The 17583-nt window shown below is 39.7% G+C and overlaps 1 protein-coding gene across 4 annotated transcripts in view; it reads right to left on the bottom strand.

Moving 5' to 3' along the window:
* kcnh2b (potassium voltage-gated channel, subfamily H (eag-related), member 2b) overlaps positions 1-17583 on the bottom strand; it is a 225370-nt gene extending 207787 nt beyond the window's left edge. The window contains exons 1-2 of one of the 4 annotated variants that reach the window (XM_088322152.1): positions 17410-17583; positions 14796-15371 (exon numbers count right to left, since the gene is read on the bottom strand). In XM_088322152.1, the coding sequence (XP_088178278.1) occupies positions 14796-14871 (76 nt within the window). In that variant the 5' untranslated portion in view covers positions 14872-15371; positions 17410-17583. Of the gene's footprint in view, positions 1-14795; positions 15372-15655; positions 15898-16028; positions 16131-17409 lie in introns of those variants that run through there. The other 3 variants (XM_088322155.1, XM_088322154.1, XM_088322153.1) reach the window with 3 other exon arrangements.

The following is a 17583-nucleotide window of genomic DNA, read 5'->3' as shown; positions in this document are numbered from 1 at the left end:
CAGCATTTGTTGTCTCGCCATCTTTTCTATTTGTGACATCACTGCCAGCTTTCTCTGCAATTTCTCTCTAATGAGCTTTTGAAAGCCAGAGAGGGCCGATAGAGAGCCTGATGAAAGACTCGCAGCCACTCGGCCTGGAAAACACCTTTTAATATTCACGCGCAAACACAAATGTGCGAATGTATCCGCACACGAATACACAAAAAACCCTGGACGTGCCAACGCCGATTGAATAATTTACTAAGAAGCAGACACGGAGGGCTCTTCTGCAGTCGCCCGCTTGGCGCGTTTGCAAGCTGTATGTCTACGTGCGTGGGTGATTGAGTGTATCCGCGAGTGTTGCCGCGTTTGCTTGGAATCTCCTGGAGTACACTGCGTAGGCGCTTGAAGAGGGAAGCCCATGCGCACGCAGACGGCGGGAAAAGGGGAAGGGAAGGAAGACAAAGGATAACCAGACACGGAGAAGCCGATGATTGGAATATCACGCCAGGGTTGCAAAGAAAATCAGTGCATTTGAGTGTTGCGCACGATCCACACAACAGAATGAGATTGTTTTTGTTTCACCTCCTAAAATTAAACTGGGTTATCGCCATGGAAACAGAGGGTTTGACTTGCTTTACTTTTCCAAACACCACGAGATGTGAGAATATTTTATTCCGTGGTAAATGTTGAATGAAGGTATCAATTCATTGTCTTTATTGTCTTTGATATCAACGCTGTGGAAACCTTGTATGGAATGAGATTAAACATGGCACTCCAGGGTAAACATGTAACAAAGACTTTAAAGTATGTCTAGGGGATAAAACAAGAACAATAATTATTTTCATGTCATTTTTGCCACGATAAATAATAAAAACGTTCACTAAAAGTCAATGATTTAAACTGTTGTTTCACAATCCGACCATCGGAGAAAATGGGGGCGCTAACGCGATGAAAACGCAAGTACCAGACTAACATTCAGAGGACGAAGGTGACGAGGACCAGCCAGTAATTTTGCAGGAATAGCGCTACAGCGGCTCGCGAATGAAAGCGAAAGGACTACAAGACGCTCAAATTGAGCGATAAACAGACAAAGGATAACACACAGAATACCCACTAAAAGCATGCTGAAAGAGTCGTAACGAGAGGCCATTCATCTTCAGTTGTTTGGAGGTATTTTGGCGACATACGAATTCCATAAATAAAACACGACAAACTTATTCGCCTGCTAGAATACGCTGAAGGGAAAACAATTTGGCCTTAAACAAGTGCTAGCAAGGCGCTACCTGTGTATCCCAGCAACAGGGTCCCCCCTCTGAGAAGGTATTCATTTGTTGTTTGATGTTCCACATCTTTCATCTCTAATGAAGGCAGCCCCAAAATAAAAAAAAAAAAAAGTAACCAACAGTTGGTTCTGGTCCCCATTAACCGCAAAAACCGAGAGAACTCTGTGTATACTGTATACATCTATATTTATCGAAATTTTAAAACATGTTTTTCTCGTGTTTGTCCTCCTTGAGAAACAATGTTCTTTTCCAATATCAAACATTTTGAAAAAGTGCCAGGGAGCCACTAGGGAGCGCCAAAGACCTTCGAATTCAACGTTTGCTGACCCATCGGATACCTTACTCACAATCACAGGAAAAAAAAAAACCAACTTCTACAGACGCGATTCAAGGAGAGACAACATCTGCTAAGCGACATTTCTCAAAAGGTGGTTCTTCCACGCAACATGGCACACAAGCCCAATCCCCCCAACTGTCATTAACAGCAATAATCCCGTAATCACAGCAACCCTTAATGGTCTTGTTCGCTCAAAAGTGTCGCGGTCGACGCAGAGTGTACAGCATCTTCCTCTGCCTAATGAGGTTTTCTAGATTTATGCAAATGAGCGCTAATCCTTAAGACTCTGTGGATTTGGGAGCATTTCATTGGGTGAACTGACCTTTCCCTTGCCCCTTCTGAGGAGGCGTAGCAGCCCAAAGACCGTGAAAAGGAAACAGGTGAGAGACGTAAAGGGGCAGGAGATTAATGAACAGATTTATGACACACGGGAGAAAGGGCAGTGGGAGCCTGGCGGATCACAGATAAACAAAAAACAGCTTAACAACAAGAGCCCGGGACAAGGAATGATTTGTAGAAAATGCGACTTGGGTTATTCTTGCTGTGACATTTTTTAACAAAAATAAATTTTAGAGAAATCTGCTCAGGGACGCTGATTGACAGATGACGTCAGATAAAGGTCTGGGTGGATGACATTTATATCTCCGGTGTCGGCAAGAAAAGCTTGGGAGGAGATGAGGAAAGTGTGTGTGAATGAGGTGGAGAAGGAGGAAGAGTTCAAGTACTTGGGATCAACTGTTAAGTGCAGTGTGAAGAAAAGTTTTTAAAAAAGGAATATTATTTTTTTTATGTCTTGGAAGATGTTTAACAATATACAATTGGAGCCCAACTTCTGATATATTTAGGCAGGTATAGAAAAACTAGCAGAGGCGCTGATGTTTCTCAAAATAGGCAGGCAATTATTATAAGCAGAAAGTCGGGAGATGCATCCCTAGGTGATGTATTTAAAGATGTTAGGAAAAACGATCAGAGGCTTGACTCAAAAGAAATTGATTTTTGGGCGGGTGCAAAAGATGTTTTGTGGGACTTATGCATCTTCTAATAAAGCTCAATGGTCTCTAGTGGGGCTCAAAAGCTCTTTGCTTAATTGAATAGAAAAAAAGAAGACAAATAACAAGTTCATAATGATGAAATAGCCATGAAATCGCATAAGAACTTAAGTGACTCATTGCATCGATCCATAGAGTGCAGATTCACTTTTAGAGCGGTTTTGTATTAAAACAAATTATGTTGTTGTTTTTTTTAACTAGGCTAACTCTTATTACAATTCGGGCAGCAAGCCGCAACTCTTTTCTCATGGTCGACTTTTTGCACATTCATAATGTTCCGACGGAGCGTTTTTCGAGCACCCGGTAGCCATGACAACAAGCGGGCATGGTGAAGATTGGAAAGCTGGAAAAGAGGGTAGGAGGGTAGGCCAGTTGGGTCATTTGCCAACTTCTAGCGGTAGCTTGCCGGATTTCTTACCCGCTTTACTTCACAAAAGAGACATCTCGACATTCTCCCTTTTCCTGACAGTTTAGGGCATTGTGACCGCGGGTGATAACTGGTAGTCGGAAGCTGAAATTGTCACCTGTGCATTCACACTCACCGTAAAGCAAAATGCTGCTCTGTTGTTTTAGAATGAATTGGGAAAAGCGAAAAGGGGAAGACCTAAAACTCACCCTTTCACTTTGTTCAAAGTTTATTTTTTAAAGCAAAACAGACTAAATGTGGCTGTACTGTGTCGTGAAAGCGAAAACAAGGGCTACGAAGCACAAGGAAGAATACAAACTACGTAGACTCAAGCCGCACCATTATTATTTTTATTTTTCCTCCCAGCCTTCCACAACGATTTTGGGTTTGAGGGTACCCTTACAACAAGATGGCAGAAAATCATGTCAGCTTCCTCTAGGGCAGACCTGGGCACTCTGGTCCTGGAGGGCCATACGTCCTGCCAGATTTTGAAGTTTGCTCTTCTTTAACTCAGGTGATACAAATGATAACCTCGTTAGCAAGCTAGCAAGTGCTCGTTAATGATACTGGTGATTGGAATCACCTGTATTGGATCAGACAAACCTCAAAAATCATGCAGAACATACGGCCATCCAGGACCGGAGTGCCCAGGTCTGCTCTAGGGGATCCTAATGTTAAATGAATACATTTCTTGACCTAAAAGTGTTTTAAAATGGACATTTATATGATAGATCATGTATTAATGCATGTTATTCAAATGAAGTTGTTTTTTGTTGTTTATTTACCATAAGGAGGCACTAAATAATAACACAATGTCCCTTTAACTGAAAAAAAAAAATTAAGCTTTAACTAACTTACTGGAGCAAAGCTTTCAAGTGTTGGGTTATTCATTCAGGCTTTAGCCCATGTTAAAGCTTTAAACCCAGAGTTAAACCTGAATTCAAGCTTTATTGCTGTAAACTTTGACAGCATCAAACAATAGTAATGTTAATACAAACCATGCAGATCCCAGGAGAAAGGAACTTTTTGGAACTGTTTGTGCCCCACTGTTGGACGGTGATCCACCGGGTTCAATTTTGAGGCCTCACCATTTGTATCGAATTTGCAGCCCGAAGCTTGCTTGTTTATTCCCTTTCCCATTGTTTGCTATATATTTAACCTACTTTTTTAATTTAAGGAACTTAAGGGGAAATACAGCAGAGGCTGAAAACTAAAATGTTACTCAATATACTTATTTGACAATTGATAAACAATTTAGAGAAGAAAGAACATGGAGCGTGAGCTAAGGTGGTGAGCGTTTACATGATCTGCCGGTTTAGGAGTTTACAAGGGGGTGCATGGAGACGAGGTGAGGTTGCAAAAAGACAGAGGAGACAAACAGCGTATCCTAGACCGAGCACCTAGGCCACTTGACTTACTGGGTCAGGTTAAACAGATGGGGTAGGAAATGAAACCAACCACCAGGGAACCCCCCCTTATTGTTTCATGTATTGCTCCAATACAATCCCTCAACCATTTTCCTCACCACATACCGTGATCTAGCAGGCCAGATTCACCCCCTGGGCCTTAATTTGGGCGCATTTGATTTAGAAGGTGACCGGAGAGCACCAACATAAAAATCTCCATCGCCAGAATAATTTACTTCGTCTGGTAACTTCTCCTCCCAGGGCCACAGAAGGCATCCCTTTCTCTGTCTCTCCTTCCCTCGCCGGGAACATGAAGGCACCATGCGTTATGCAACACATTGCCAAGCTCATCAAAGTAGAATGAAACGGTGACGCATCAAGCTCCAAAAACGCCAGTAGACGACCTGCTGTTGTTGGTAAATATCGTTCCTGAATATGAGAGGGACACCATAATATTGCTCTCGTGCAGTTTATACTGCGGGTAACTAGTGTATGACTCGTTTGTTACTTTAAAAAAAAAAACAAGTGAAGCCAATACAGAAAACCCATGAAATTGGAATTATGGTAGATGATGCATTAATAGTGTTGATAGCGTAGCATATCATAGCAAATGTATTCATTTGCTTGAAATAATCTTGCAATAATCAGCAGAAAAACACATCCATTTTTCATTTTATTCAATTCTTCTCTGTGGTCAGCAGAGCAGTGTTTCCCCCAATACTTCTTAAAGAGATATTGTGTCTTATTTAGATAGATAGATAGATAGATAGATAGATAGATACTTTGTTTAGTGCCTCTTGGTAGTGAAAGAAAAAACAAAAAAATAAAAAGAATACAATGTTGCTTTGGACAATGAAAATACATTGTTTTCAATATAAATGTGATTTTCTTTTAAACACTCAGAGGTTGAGAAATCTGTATTTATTTGACATAAAATGATATATATGAGCCAAGTTGTCATTCTCCAAGAGTTCCCCCACTTCTCAGATTTCCGAGCATGCGCTCCTCATCAAACGAGAAATTCGAAACGGTGCAGGACGCTCAGAAATTTCCGAGGGTTTTTCGGCTTCTCCCCTCCCGCCTTCCGTTCCCAAATCAAGGTAAGGCGAATTTATCGTCCGCCTGGTCAAAGTTTGAAGGTTACGACGTGCCGTACATCACCGTGGCCGACGTTTGTGCGCGGTACCGATAAAGAAAGAGACAGTAGGAGGTTGTGTGGGTGGGTGTGTCGAGGGGGTTCAGTTGCCATGGCGATGCGAGAGCTTGTGCATGTGTGCGCTTTTAGCTGGCGAAGGATGGCGTCCTCCGGGGAGGACGGCCGATTCAAGCGTTGTAATTGGCCGACGTCCTTCTCTAAGGAGCAAATAACATCAAGCCCCAAAAGGTTGCTGCGGCCTCGCATCGAGGTCAGGAATGCTCTTTGTTGTCGTCTCGCTCGCAACTGAGACTCAAATAGAAAGCAAACAGAAATGCGCTTCGCAATCGGAAAAAAGGCACATTTTCAAAATGTGAATGCAGCATTCCACATGTATTGTTTCGAGAAAATGATCAAGAAATGTTTGTTTACAATGGTAGTGCCGTCAAACTGGAATTCCCCACCCAGTCATGGCCTTAAAGCTCTGTTCACTTAAGAGTTAAAGCTTTAAGTTGCCTCAAGTCTCGAGTTAAACATCGAAAATTGCATTTCCTCCTCAACTAAATCAAGTTGTAAAGCTTACCCTTGATACTACATTAACTCCAGAATTGAAGCAACTTTAAAGCTTAACTTCAGAGTTAAACCTTTAAAAAACTCCAAAATTAAAGTTTAAGCTCAGCGGTCTGACAGTAACATGTGAAATGGTTACACCGCTGTAGAAATGCAAACCATATATAGGAAATACAAATTGAAAACTCAATTATATAATAATGTGTCATTGCACCAAAGTATGAGTCGCATCCCAGTCAAGCTATGAAAATAACTGCGACTTATGCTCTGAAAAATACAGTATAAAGCAAGTTTAAAGCATAACTCTTTTTAAATTTATTCACTCCTGAATTCAAAAATGGTTAAACCTTTTAAAATGAAGTAACTCCTGACTTAAAGCGAGTTTAAAGCTTAGCTGCGGAATTAATGCTTGAAATATGTGTTAACTGTTTTCTGTCGAATACTTTATTTTCCAAATGTAAATATTGAAATGTTGTGTTTCTAAATGCTCTGTCATCATTTTCTTAAGAATTATCTTTTTAAGACCACCGTGTCGTAGGGCTGCACGATAAACCGAAATCCAAATTGACATTGGGACGTGTAATCGTATAGACAGCAAACCCTAAAAAAGCTCCCCAGAGGAGGGCGCTGTTTACTTAAATTTCACCTTTTAAGAATCCTGTAAAATTCACCTTAAATGACAATCCAAGATGTACCCAAAGTAAACTAAATGCTGTTGTTTAACCGTTTCGGTCCATAGCGTGAAGCCTTACCTGGTTCCAGGTTAAAATGGATTACGATCTGAAAAAACGAAATATTAGTCTTTTGCTCATTTTAGTAAGGGTATGTCAAGGCGTTTCCAAAAAAGTGACTATTTGGAGACTCCAAAGAGACCATTGACTGGTGACATACAGACTATTTGCTTCCCAACAGTATCAGCTCGCAGGCGGGTTAAAGCATCTCACTAGTATTATCCCTTGGATGCATAAGAAAGATGACCCCACGGTTTGTTATTCTTTAAAATCTTCAAACATGAAAACGTTGTAATACTGTCATATTACAAGTATTGCTTGTATGTGTATGACACGTTGCCATTAGTATTTTTATCCCCACTTATTATGTTCGTGGTTGACTGAGTCTTTGTAACCCTTCCTCCAGTTATCAACCAGGTAATAAGATATGGTAAATGGTCTGCATGTCCAAAGCGCTTTTCAAGACACTGAAGACCTCCCAAAGTGCTTTACAATGTGCTTCACACTTACTCATTCACATGCTAGCAACATAGTAATCACGTGATAAGTTATTTTAGGAATGCATATCGAAGCTGGAAAAAGGTCCGAGACCCCTTACTCTAGTGCGTATTTCCACAATTTTCCACAAAGGCCTTCCTGCCAGTTGTGTAACTTTTCAGGGAAAGCAACGGGGCTCGGCCCATCGATTTTCCTCCAGCGGACGTGTCAATAAATGCATGCCAAATAGCTTTGCCCTCTTGCGCTCTTCTGTCGAATAATCCATTGAGCGGCCATAACATGACGGGGTCTGTTTAGCAGCCGCTTTACCCTTGACCTGTTTGATTCATAAACATGGTATGCTTGGATCAGCATACTTCAAATTGTTGATGATGTCATCAAGCTATGTTTTCTCATACTGTGATTTGTAGGGGAGGGGGGGGGGGGGCTGACTGCCACCATGAGTCGACATTGTTCACAAAAGTTGATGATGGGAGTAGTCGACAATTGATTTTTTTTTGTCGACTGTTGTCGCCAGACACGTTTTACAACATGGCCAAATTCAAGCACCAACTTTGAATCCAAAATCGATTTTTGTTGTTGGCTGATGACTAAAATAAAGTCGCTAAGTTGCTGCTAGCATACACTTGGTCCTATTTTGAGCTGCTGCTATATATGATCCCCCCTATTTTTGTGGCAATGGGCTGCTGTAAACTGGCATGAATTCTGCCATTCTGCTTTTACAATGCACGCGCTGGTTCAACACGTCACGCTTGTTTGTAAACATGGAAAAAGCTCTCTAAGTGTTGGGGAATAAAGGAGTTCAATACAAAGGACAAAAAAAAGAAAGTACTGTATGTATAAAAAGCAGATAAATACGCCAAATTTGGACTCATTTTAATGCCACGGCATTCGATATTTTAATTTGTGTTTAAATCGGTTAAAATAGTTTTTTTGCATTTCGTTATTTATTTATAACACTAAACAATTGATATTTTTAAATGTTATTTTATTATTTGCATTTTATCAGTTGTAAAAAATGAGTTTTGGAACAGGCTTTGCAGTTGACCGCTGTACTTCACAAAATGCACATCATGTTTGTTTTATTTACTGCTCTTGGTTTACATGGATATTAATACTTGATTTTGATTTATTATCTATTTGCCTATCCCTGAAAAATGGACACAGGTTTATTTATGGATTTACGTATGTACCTACTGACGGAGCACTGCGCCTAATTGGTGTATTAAATGAAGTAAGTTGCCTCAGTATGTTGAATAGAGATGTCTTTTTCATTGTACCCATTTTATTTGTGTTGATTGTAACTGTCCACCTAATTAAATCAACTACCTTGTAAGTTTAAGAAAAAAAAAAACTATCGTTTCGGGAGTCCGTGATAAGTCGGCTATTGAAATCATCTTTAGTTGCCGTGTCAATTAAAATGTTCCTAATAATATTTATACTGCAGGATTCCAATCGTCTTCACAAATCCCTCACACGGTGACAAGTGTTGTGATTTTGTGTCTTTAATCATCTTTCTCCGAGGTTGACTATCAAACATCCGAGGACGTTATTTCAAAAGCGGTGGAAATAAATTAGTCTGTCGTGTTCTTCCAAGCGCGGAGATTGCTTTTCTCTCCCGCCTCGTTCTCACCTGTGACGGCTTCCATTGCCGACAGCGCGATTGTCGCTCGGATTTATTTTTTCCTCGTTGATGAAAAGGTGTCGAAGAAGCCAATTTGTTGTCATTATCAGGTGTACTAGAGCTAATCCCAGTTTACTTGAGTTATCGATCGATCGCAACATCGTAGAGGTCGACCGATTATCGGCACCGATATTGAGCATTTGACAAATATCTGAATTTTTATTTTTTCAACGGGAAAATTATTTAGGCTCGGATACCGCCGGGTCTCACTCTACCTCTCTCTGGCTTGGATAAGCAGTAACTGAGCAGGTAGAATAAAGTTAGAGCAGAGTAAACAGCGGCAGCTCTGCTAAATCCAGAGTTCCAACATACCTGTAAAGCAAGATGGCAGAGTGTTCACATTTTGAAAAGTCTGGTAGAAAAGCGTGTTTGTTATTAAAGGATAGCGTAAAAAGCGTCGTTTTTAGGGAAGCACGTTCAGGCGGAGACTGATATATTAGCTGTTATCATAGCATTGGTTCGTCAATCAAGCGTGTGTGTTTGTGATGGAGAAAGAGTATAAAAAGCACGCTAAAGTAGAAGGCTGAGTGATGAGCTGTTACCATAACATCAGTTCACATCAGGTATCTTTTTAAGTGTTAATGCACCTTTATAGGAGTTGCTGCTAAGCCTAATTTGATTTCCTGCAGATTTAGTTGATGGTTTAAGTAAAGATTAGTCAAGTTAGGCGAGTTGAAATTCTAATGTATTTACTGTAAATGGGGGCCATTGAAGTTTTATTTGAATTTATAGCAAATATTATGTATATAATGTTTCAGTTTTTACAGCAAAATAAAATTAACTCCAAACATCAGATATGGGCCTCCTCTTAATACTATAATCGGTATCAGTATCAGTAGCCCTGAAAAACCCATACCTTCAAATCCGGACTCAAAACTCACCTCTGACTTCAGCCTATTCTTGACAATATGCCTCACACACCACCCCTTTTAACTTCCATGTGTTTTTTTTGGCTATTTATGACTTGCTTGTTCTACTCTTAACTTATTGTTGTGTTCAACTCATATGTACAGCAAACCTTGGGTGTCTTGAAAGGCGCTGCGTAATACAATTTATTATTGTTATTCTTATTATAAGTTGTTCCTCGCACGATAGTCAAAAATCAAATTCAGGCAACAACCATAATGGCTGATTTTTAAGGCTCCAGCTAATTGATGACATTTTTTAAACAACACAAAGATTTCATCGAGGATTTCCCCTATTTGCACCAGTAACTAGCTGGTACAATTGCTTAGATTATTTTCCTGATCACGTGTTCAGTCTTTCATGGTATCATGTTACAACACTTTAAGAACTGTGGTTCTTTTTGTTTGGATGTTAAAGTGAATGTAAAAAGTCGGTTTTAGCAACGTTTTAGAAATTGGAGCTAACCTGAACCAGATTTTTTTTCAATAACTCAAATACTCTAAAAAATAATATTCATAAAACCAGTGCCTGCGTGTATTAGATGGCTTCGAAGAGTGAGTGAGTGATTGATTGACAGTATTTCACTTAGTTATGGATTTTCTTCAACATACTTAACTTTAAACTGCTGTTTTTATGAATCCAAATACAATTTTAATGGTCGCATTGTACATTTGATAGCATTTTTGGAGTGTTGTACCGCAATATTTCTTTATCACCGTCGTCAGTGTCAGAATCTTTTATCAGCCCGTGTCATAAAAGCTCCTTGCCGCACTTCAAAATGATTTCCTTGCACCAAAATAGCAACGAAGCATTTATTTTATTTTTATTTTTTATGAGTTAGTGCTTTGGCGTAACCGAGATAAGTAATAAGGCTCCAATTCCATGATGCTTATGTTCCTTTAATCGCAGAAAATATTGAAATATTTCAAAATCCCACGGTGATAATTGTTACCCTTGAATGAAAGGGTAATGCCCGTGTTGTACTTAAGCAAAACTGAATGTCAAAAAAATACAATGTATGGTATATAAACAGAATGAAAGCCTGACAACACTCCTAGAAACTCATGGGGCACTGACACCCCACCCCGATATCAGCTGCTGTTTTCGCCAGCAAATCTGCTCAAAAAATGCCCACCGAAATGCCTCTTCTCCACCACATTACACCACAGCCGATCTCCGTGGCCTTTCACACGCTTTGTTGGGCAAACTAAAAGACCCGCTCCCACCACGTGAGGATTCTCGAGGAAGAAATGAGTCACGGAGACGTTTAGGAAGCACTGACGTGTAGTTAAGGACCTCTATGATGCACATTTTACTCCTCATAAATAATCATCTCACCCAGGAATAAAGGTGCAACCTGCCACTCGCTTCAACAGATGTAAATCTGCGACGGGGCGTGACCGCACCTAGCGTAATGATGTGTACCCGATGGCAGGAAAATGTTCACCTTTATGGAGTCCACTGGATGGATGGAAAAAGAGGAGATTGGATCCCAGGGATTAATGTTGAGTACTCACTTTCAAGGTCTGCTATTCATCTAGTTGGCCCTGTGCTGCTCGGATTGCTAGCAAACATCGCAAAGAGTGCGTAAACAACTCAGCTCTGGTTCTTTAAGGATAATGCGCAGGTGTCCCTACATTTTCCATCTAATCTCTGCTAACTTGTGCCCCTTATGCCCTTTGATGGAACAGCATGTGGGGAGTAAACTACTGGAATTTCCTGACTGGATTTTCAGTAATATGAGCAATCATTATGGATCGATTGGTCAAATTAATAAACATCACTGACCTAAAATGGAGAATATTGTGGTGATGGTGAGCATGCTGACATTTGACAACAAGACCGTTAGTGTCTCAGATGACATATGACAAGGAATTAGACCTTATCTCATGATCACACTTTCACTCACAGTGCCAGGAACACTGATTTACATAGTGCATTCTGATTGTCTCTCTCCATTTCTTAACCAACAAATGTTAGAGAATAGAGAAAAACAGTTTTTCGACAAAATGCTACAATAGTATAAGCTTTTATATGCATGAATACATATTCAAGCTAAAGGTTAATGAACCACAAGTGAAGAAGTGGAGAGACTGTTTAACATATCAGAATGCACTATGCAAATCAGTGTTGTGTCACGTCACCATGAGTGAAAGTAGTGTGATACTGGGAACATTTCCAAAGCCATTTCGTATGTTATCTGTACCAATGATGATCTATTGATAAAGTGTCAGCACGTTCATCACCACAACTCCTTGGGTTCGATTCCCCTTGAATCAAAAGTTATTTTTACAATTCTGTCCGAAGGAACATATAATTCATTTCATCAATACGTTACCGTAGACACTGAAGCTCTTACTGTAGTCTAAACTCCATGCGCCTTATAGTCCGGTGTGCCTTATATACAACATGAAAGAATAGATAACAAAAGACAATTTATGGAGGTGTGCTTTGTAATCCAGTGTGCCTTAGAGTGTGGAAAACACAGTAATCAAGCAGGCAACCTCTTCATCCTGCCCAGGGCCAATTTCCAGAGCAACACTGCCATTGTTACCTCGTTTGAAGTCCGCGCACACATTCGCGCAGGGAAAAAAACATGAATGATACGCATCAAAGATTCAAGGAGGTGAGGGAGAAGGAGACTAGGATTGAGTGAATTGAGGAAATAACACATTGTCTTAATCCTTATCAATAATGTCGCTTTTTCACCGAAGATCCTGAGAACAATAAAAATAATTTCAATGGTCTTTATCTTTTAATGTGTCAATTTGTGTAGTTTACCACGGCACTGTTGTTCGAGCGGACGCTTTTTTGCCTTCCGAGCGCAGCCGCTCACTCGACTCGGTATACTGTACTAGTGTGCTGCCCAACTGATTAGGAAAGATAATATTGTTTTATATGTTTGAGTAGTTCGCTACCGTTTTTCTCACATGAGGGTACAAGAAGGCACTCCAGGGGCTATGTGAGATTTTAAATACAGCTTCAAAAGAAGCCTTATTGTTAAAATCATTCAAAAAATATTGATTAAATGATTATTATTAAAGGAACCTTTATCATGGTGATATTCAGAACAGAAAAATCATGTTTTGCTTGTGGTATTTTATATTTCTAACCTTTTTCCTGGTGCAAAAATAATTCAATTTTTTCATAAATGGCCAACATGTTTTCTTTTCTGATGTGATCAAAATATACTGGAACTTATATATATATATATATATATATATATATATATATATTATAATGATCTGACATTTTACTTGGAATCATAAATATTTAACTAATGCAACGACATTTCTCTGTTTTATGAATGCAATTTTTGCTGAGTTCAACATTTTAAGGATTACACGTCTTGAAGGAAGAACACTATTCATAAAAAGCTACAAATTTCAATAATAAATCAGACTAATTTCTAAAACGTTTTTTTCCGCCCAACACTAAGACCTTTGGGGTGCTTGGGTGGAAAAATATTCCACAAAGGTTACATCTCAATCTTTCCTCTCCACCTCTAAAATTCAGTCTGTAGAATTTGATTTTTAGTATTGTTTTGGGGTCAAATTCGCTTCGAAAAGTACAATGATACAAATCATACCTTTGTTAAGAAAAATCAGAATTGATATCTTATTCATCAACCAATTTTGGAATGTCTTGCTGCTAAATTGCACTATTGTTACCATAATTGTGTTTTTCATTGCACTCAACTCAGGCCAGTCTCAAAGCACCCCCTTGTAAATATGTGTGCCTATTTATCCTCACTTTCTTGTTATCTTACTTTTTAGTCCTATCTCCGTGTTCATCCTCGAGTGCTGTGTCTAATCTCATTGAAAACAATGTTCACGACATTGTTATCAATAACAATAAGTTAATATACTATAATTCTAATAAATGGTCTTATTAGGGCATATTTACACTGAACATAAACAAATACTGTATATTTCGCCATGCAATCTATTTTGGAACTAGTGAGATTAAACTGTACTAGTTAGTCAGCATGAAGTGTTTGTTTTGCTTGAAATTCAAAGTTGTACTTGTATAAAGACAAAATAAATGTTTGACATCCTTAATGTCCAGAGAAGTTTGAAAAGTAGTAAAAGATTCATTAGTAGGGAATGATTTCAGAATGGAAATCAAGGATCAAATTAAGATGAATCGATTAGATGAATTAAAGATGAATATATTCAAGTCAAGTCCTGTTTATTTGTGACGCCCTTAATCACAAAGCGTCTCAAAGGGCTGCACAGACCACAGATTATTGCAAACTACATACTATTATGACAGCATCCCCTGATCTAAAATTTACATGAGGGCAAGGAAAAACTCAAAAACCTCGACATGAGGAAAATGAAGAAACCTTGAGAAGGGAGTGCACATGAGATCATTCCCCTTCCAGGAAAACAAAAATTTGAAGGAAAACAAGTTTAAATATGTAAGAATTATATAGCAATAATGTACGTTTTAGGAGTCGCTAGCAATAATATTATTCATTCGAAAAGTAATTGCATTTGTTTTCGAATGGGTTATGGATCTGTTTTTATTGTTTTGATTTTGAATATGTCTTCTCTGCTAGGATGACAATTAGGATAGGGATAAACACTTACTAGCTTATACTCCCTGTGGGCACTTGTTTATATGTTATATTGTTGTTTTGCACAACTGTTTTTTGTTTGTGTGTGAAAATAGCTTATTTCCTTGTATGATTAGTGTTGTATTTTACGCAGTGCCTCAATGAAAAATACACAAACAAGCAAACATACGAATGAATGAACCTTCCATTCTGTCAAGGAATACAAAGAGAAAAGAAATGGACTTACTCTGACTGTCAAATTTCCTGATGATGGTGTCCAAGAAGGTGTTCTGAGGAGCCACATGGCCTCTCCGGACCGGCATTTTCACTTCGGTCACCCCAGGACTTGATCGGAACTTTGCTGGACTTTGGAAAGCGAACTCGCCACGAGAAGCAGTCGGGGGACCGGGGAGTAAAAGTTAGCGAGGAGAAGTGATCGTGGCACGGGAACCGGTGGCGTTTCCAGTCCGGTTGTGATGATGGTGGAGGAGGGCGCTCGTCAGGTGATATTTCCTCCCGGGAGTGGAGCTCGGCCGCGAGACTCCTCTCATGGCGCACGACGGCGCGCTCTGTCGCTAAAGTCGGGGTGCTGAGAGTCTCCGAAGGCTGCCGTGTTTCCGCTTCTCCCAAAATCTTGTTAAAAAGAAATAGGAAGGCGCCTTTTCGGGAAGGCTTCGTCGGAGCTGTAATGTCTCCTCTCGCTCTCGCTGCTGCCGCTCTTCCTCCTTCGCTGTGCGCTTTTTCGCTGGATGCCTTTCAGCTCCACCGGCTGGAGCTGCGCCTCTTTAACCCTTTACGCCTCCATGTGCCGAATATCTCCATCCTGCAACCAAACACTAAGAGAGTCACCACAAATTTACAGTTATAATCCATTTTCGAACATGTTAAATCACATTAAATGCACTAAAATGAGATAAACAAAAGAGAGGTTGTGGGAGCACCACAAAATGGCGTTCTGCTGGATGACAGCTTTCCGAAAAGTTATCATACAATTAAGATACAGGTTTCGTAAATATTTTAAAACAACTATGAAGTCTCGTCTCAAGATTGACGAAACCTGCTATAAATATCAAATTACAAATTAAGTGGCAAAAAGAAGTTGGCTACCTAACTAGCTAGCATGAAGAAGTTCGTTTATGAGAAATCTATAAAATGGCGTTCTGCCCGATGACCAGTTTCCATAATTACCAAAAATACACCTCAAAAATAAAGTTTTATCGTGGACATATTATAAATATTTCAACTAGAAGTTGAAGTGGCGTCCCTCACAATTGTTGACTAGAACTAAGTAGACAGGAGGCGGGAAAAAAAGTTGTCCACTTATCTAGCTAGTATGAAGTAATTAGTTGTTGAGCACTCCGCAAAATGGCGTACTGCTTGATGCCCAGTTTCCACATTTTTAAACTAAATGCAAAATTAAAAGAAAGGTTTAGTGAATGCCACATTTCACACATTTCAACTAGAATCTGAAGTTGTGTACCTCACAATTGCCCCAACCCTAACAAAAGTTAGCTCTTAACAAGCAAGCATGAAGTCATTAGTTGGTGAGCACTCCACAAAATGGCGTCCTGCTTGATGCCCAGTTTCTACATTTTTTTTAACTAAATACAGATTTAAAAGAAAACTTTAACGAATGCCACATTTTAAATATTTCAACTAGAACCTGAAGTTGCGTACCTCACATTTGTCCCCTACTATACCAACAAAGATAAAAAGCGGCAAAAAAAGTTAGCTACTTAACTAGCTAGGATAAAGTCATTAATTGGTGAGCACTCCACACAATGGCGTCCTGTTTGACGCAAAATGCTGCAAAAATGTACAATTCGTCCTTCGTAAAACCTTTAATTGTATAAACAGGAAAAGTTGGCTATCTACCTGGCTAGCATGAAGCCGTTAAGCTAACCCTGACCGGTTCTGTTTATCAATTGTTTGTTTTACCCCGCGACCCTACTGAGGATAAGCGGTGCAGGTAATGGATGGATGTTTGTTTTAAGATCGTTTTTTATTGATTTACAGTTTTCTAAGGTCATAAACGCCTTTATTTTGTGTATTGTTTGACATTGCAACCTCTGTTGCAGACTGGTCATCTTGGAAGGGGGGTTACCTCATGTGCGTCCCTTCTCAAGGTTTCTTCAATTTCCTCATGTTGAGGTTTTTCAGTTTTTCCTTGCCCTCGTGTAGGTTTTAGATCAGGGGATGCTGTCATAATAGTCTGTAAAATAATCTGTGGTCTGTGCAGCCGTTTGAGACTCCTTGTGATAAAGGGCTATACAAATAAACAGGACTTGACTTAACACACTGGAGAGTCCACAGACTCTGCCGCTATGCCTCAAGAGCATTGCTAGGAATCAAATAGACTAAACCATTTCAAGACAGTGGATTATTTCACATTGTTTTTTCTCATTTTTCTATTTTAGCAAGTGTTTTCATCATATTTCAGCCTATTCTATTCTTAACTAAGGATAAAAAAAGGTTTCAAAATGTTAAAATGTTGTGGGGTGCTTGAGCACCACCTAAAACGGACTGGTTACGCCCACGAATATGAGCTTGAAAAGGTCTGTATCTAAATTGTCATATATATCTTTTTGAAATGCCCACAAAGGAAATATAGCAAAACAAGGCTATAGATAAAAATGTCCATCCCAGGAAATGGCCCCCAAACGCCCCGTCTTATTTGAAGCATTTATGAGGTAGCCGGTGTCAAATTGAAGCGCTTGTATTGTATTCCACCGCCACTTCAACCAACAACAACGTCATGCGTCAAAGGGAAATCCCAATTGATCAAACACTCCAGCGTGCAAGGCCAAAATCTTCAAACGAGCGAAAAAAAAGAGAGATGGAGAAAATGAAAGTATACTGACCTGTTTGAATGCAATTAGCCTGAATTTTGCAGGCGGCGCCGGGGATTCACCTCCTTTGTTACGTCACCACGCGGGGTTCCCCTCACGTCAGGCAGGGGGATGATGCCTTCAAGGACTGCCGGATAACGTGCCACTCACTTTGCCACGTGACTGGCGTACAAAGGGACTACGGAG

Source organism: Urocampus carinirostris, chromosome 18 (genome assembly GCF_059441175.1).
Source record: "Urocampus carinirostris isolate Australia breed hairy pipefish chromosome 18, RoL_Ucar_1.0, whole genome shotgun sequence".
NCBI classification, from domain to species: Eukaryota; Metazoa; Chordata; class Actinopteri; order Syngnathiformes; family Syngnathidae; genus Urocampus; species Urocampus carinirostris.
The sequence above is the reverse complement of the archived record's forward strand: the minus strand, read 5'-3'. Positions and strand labels throughout refer to the sequence as shown.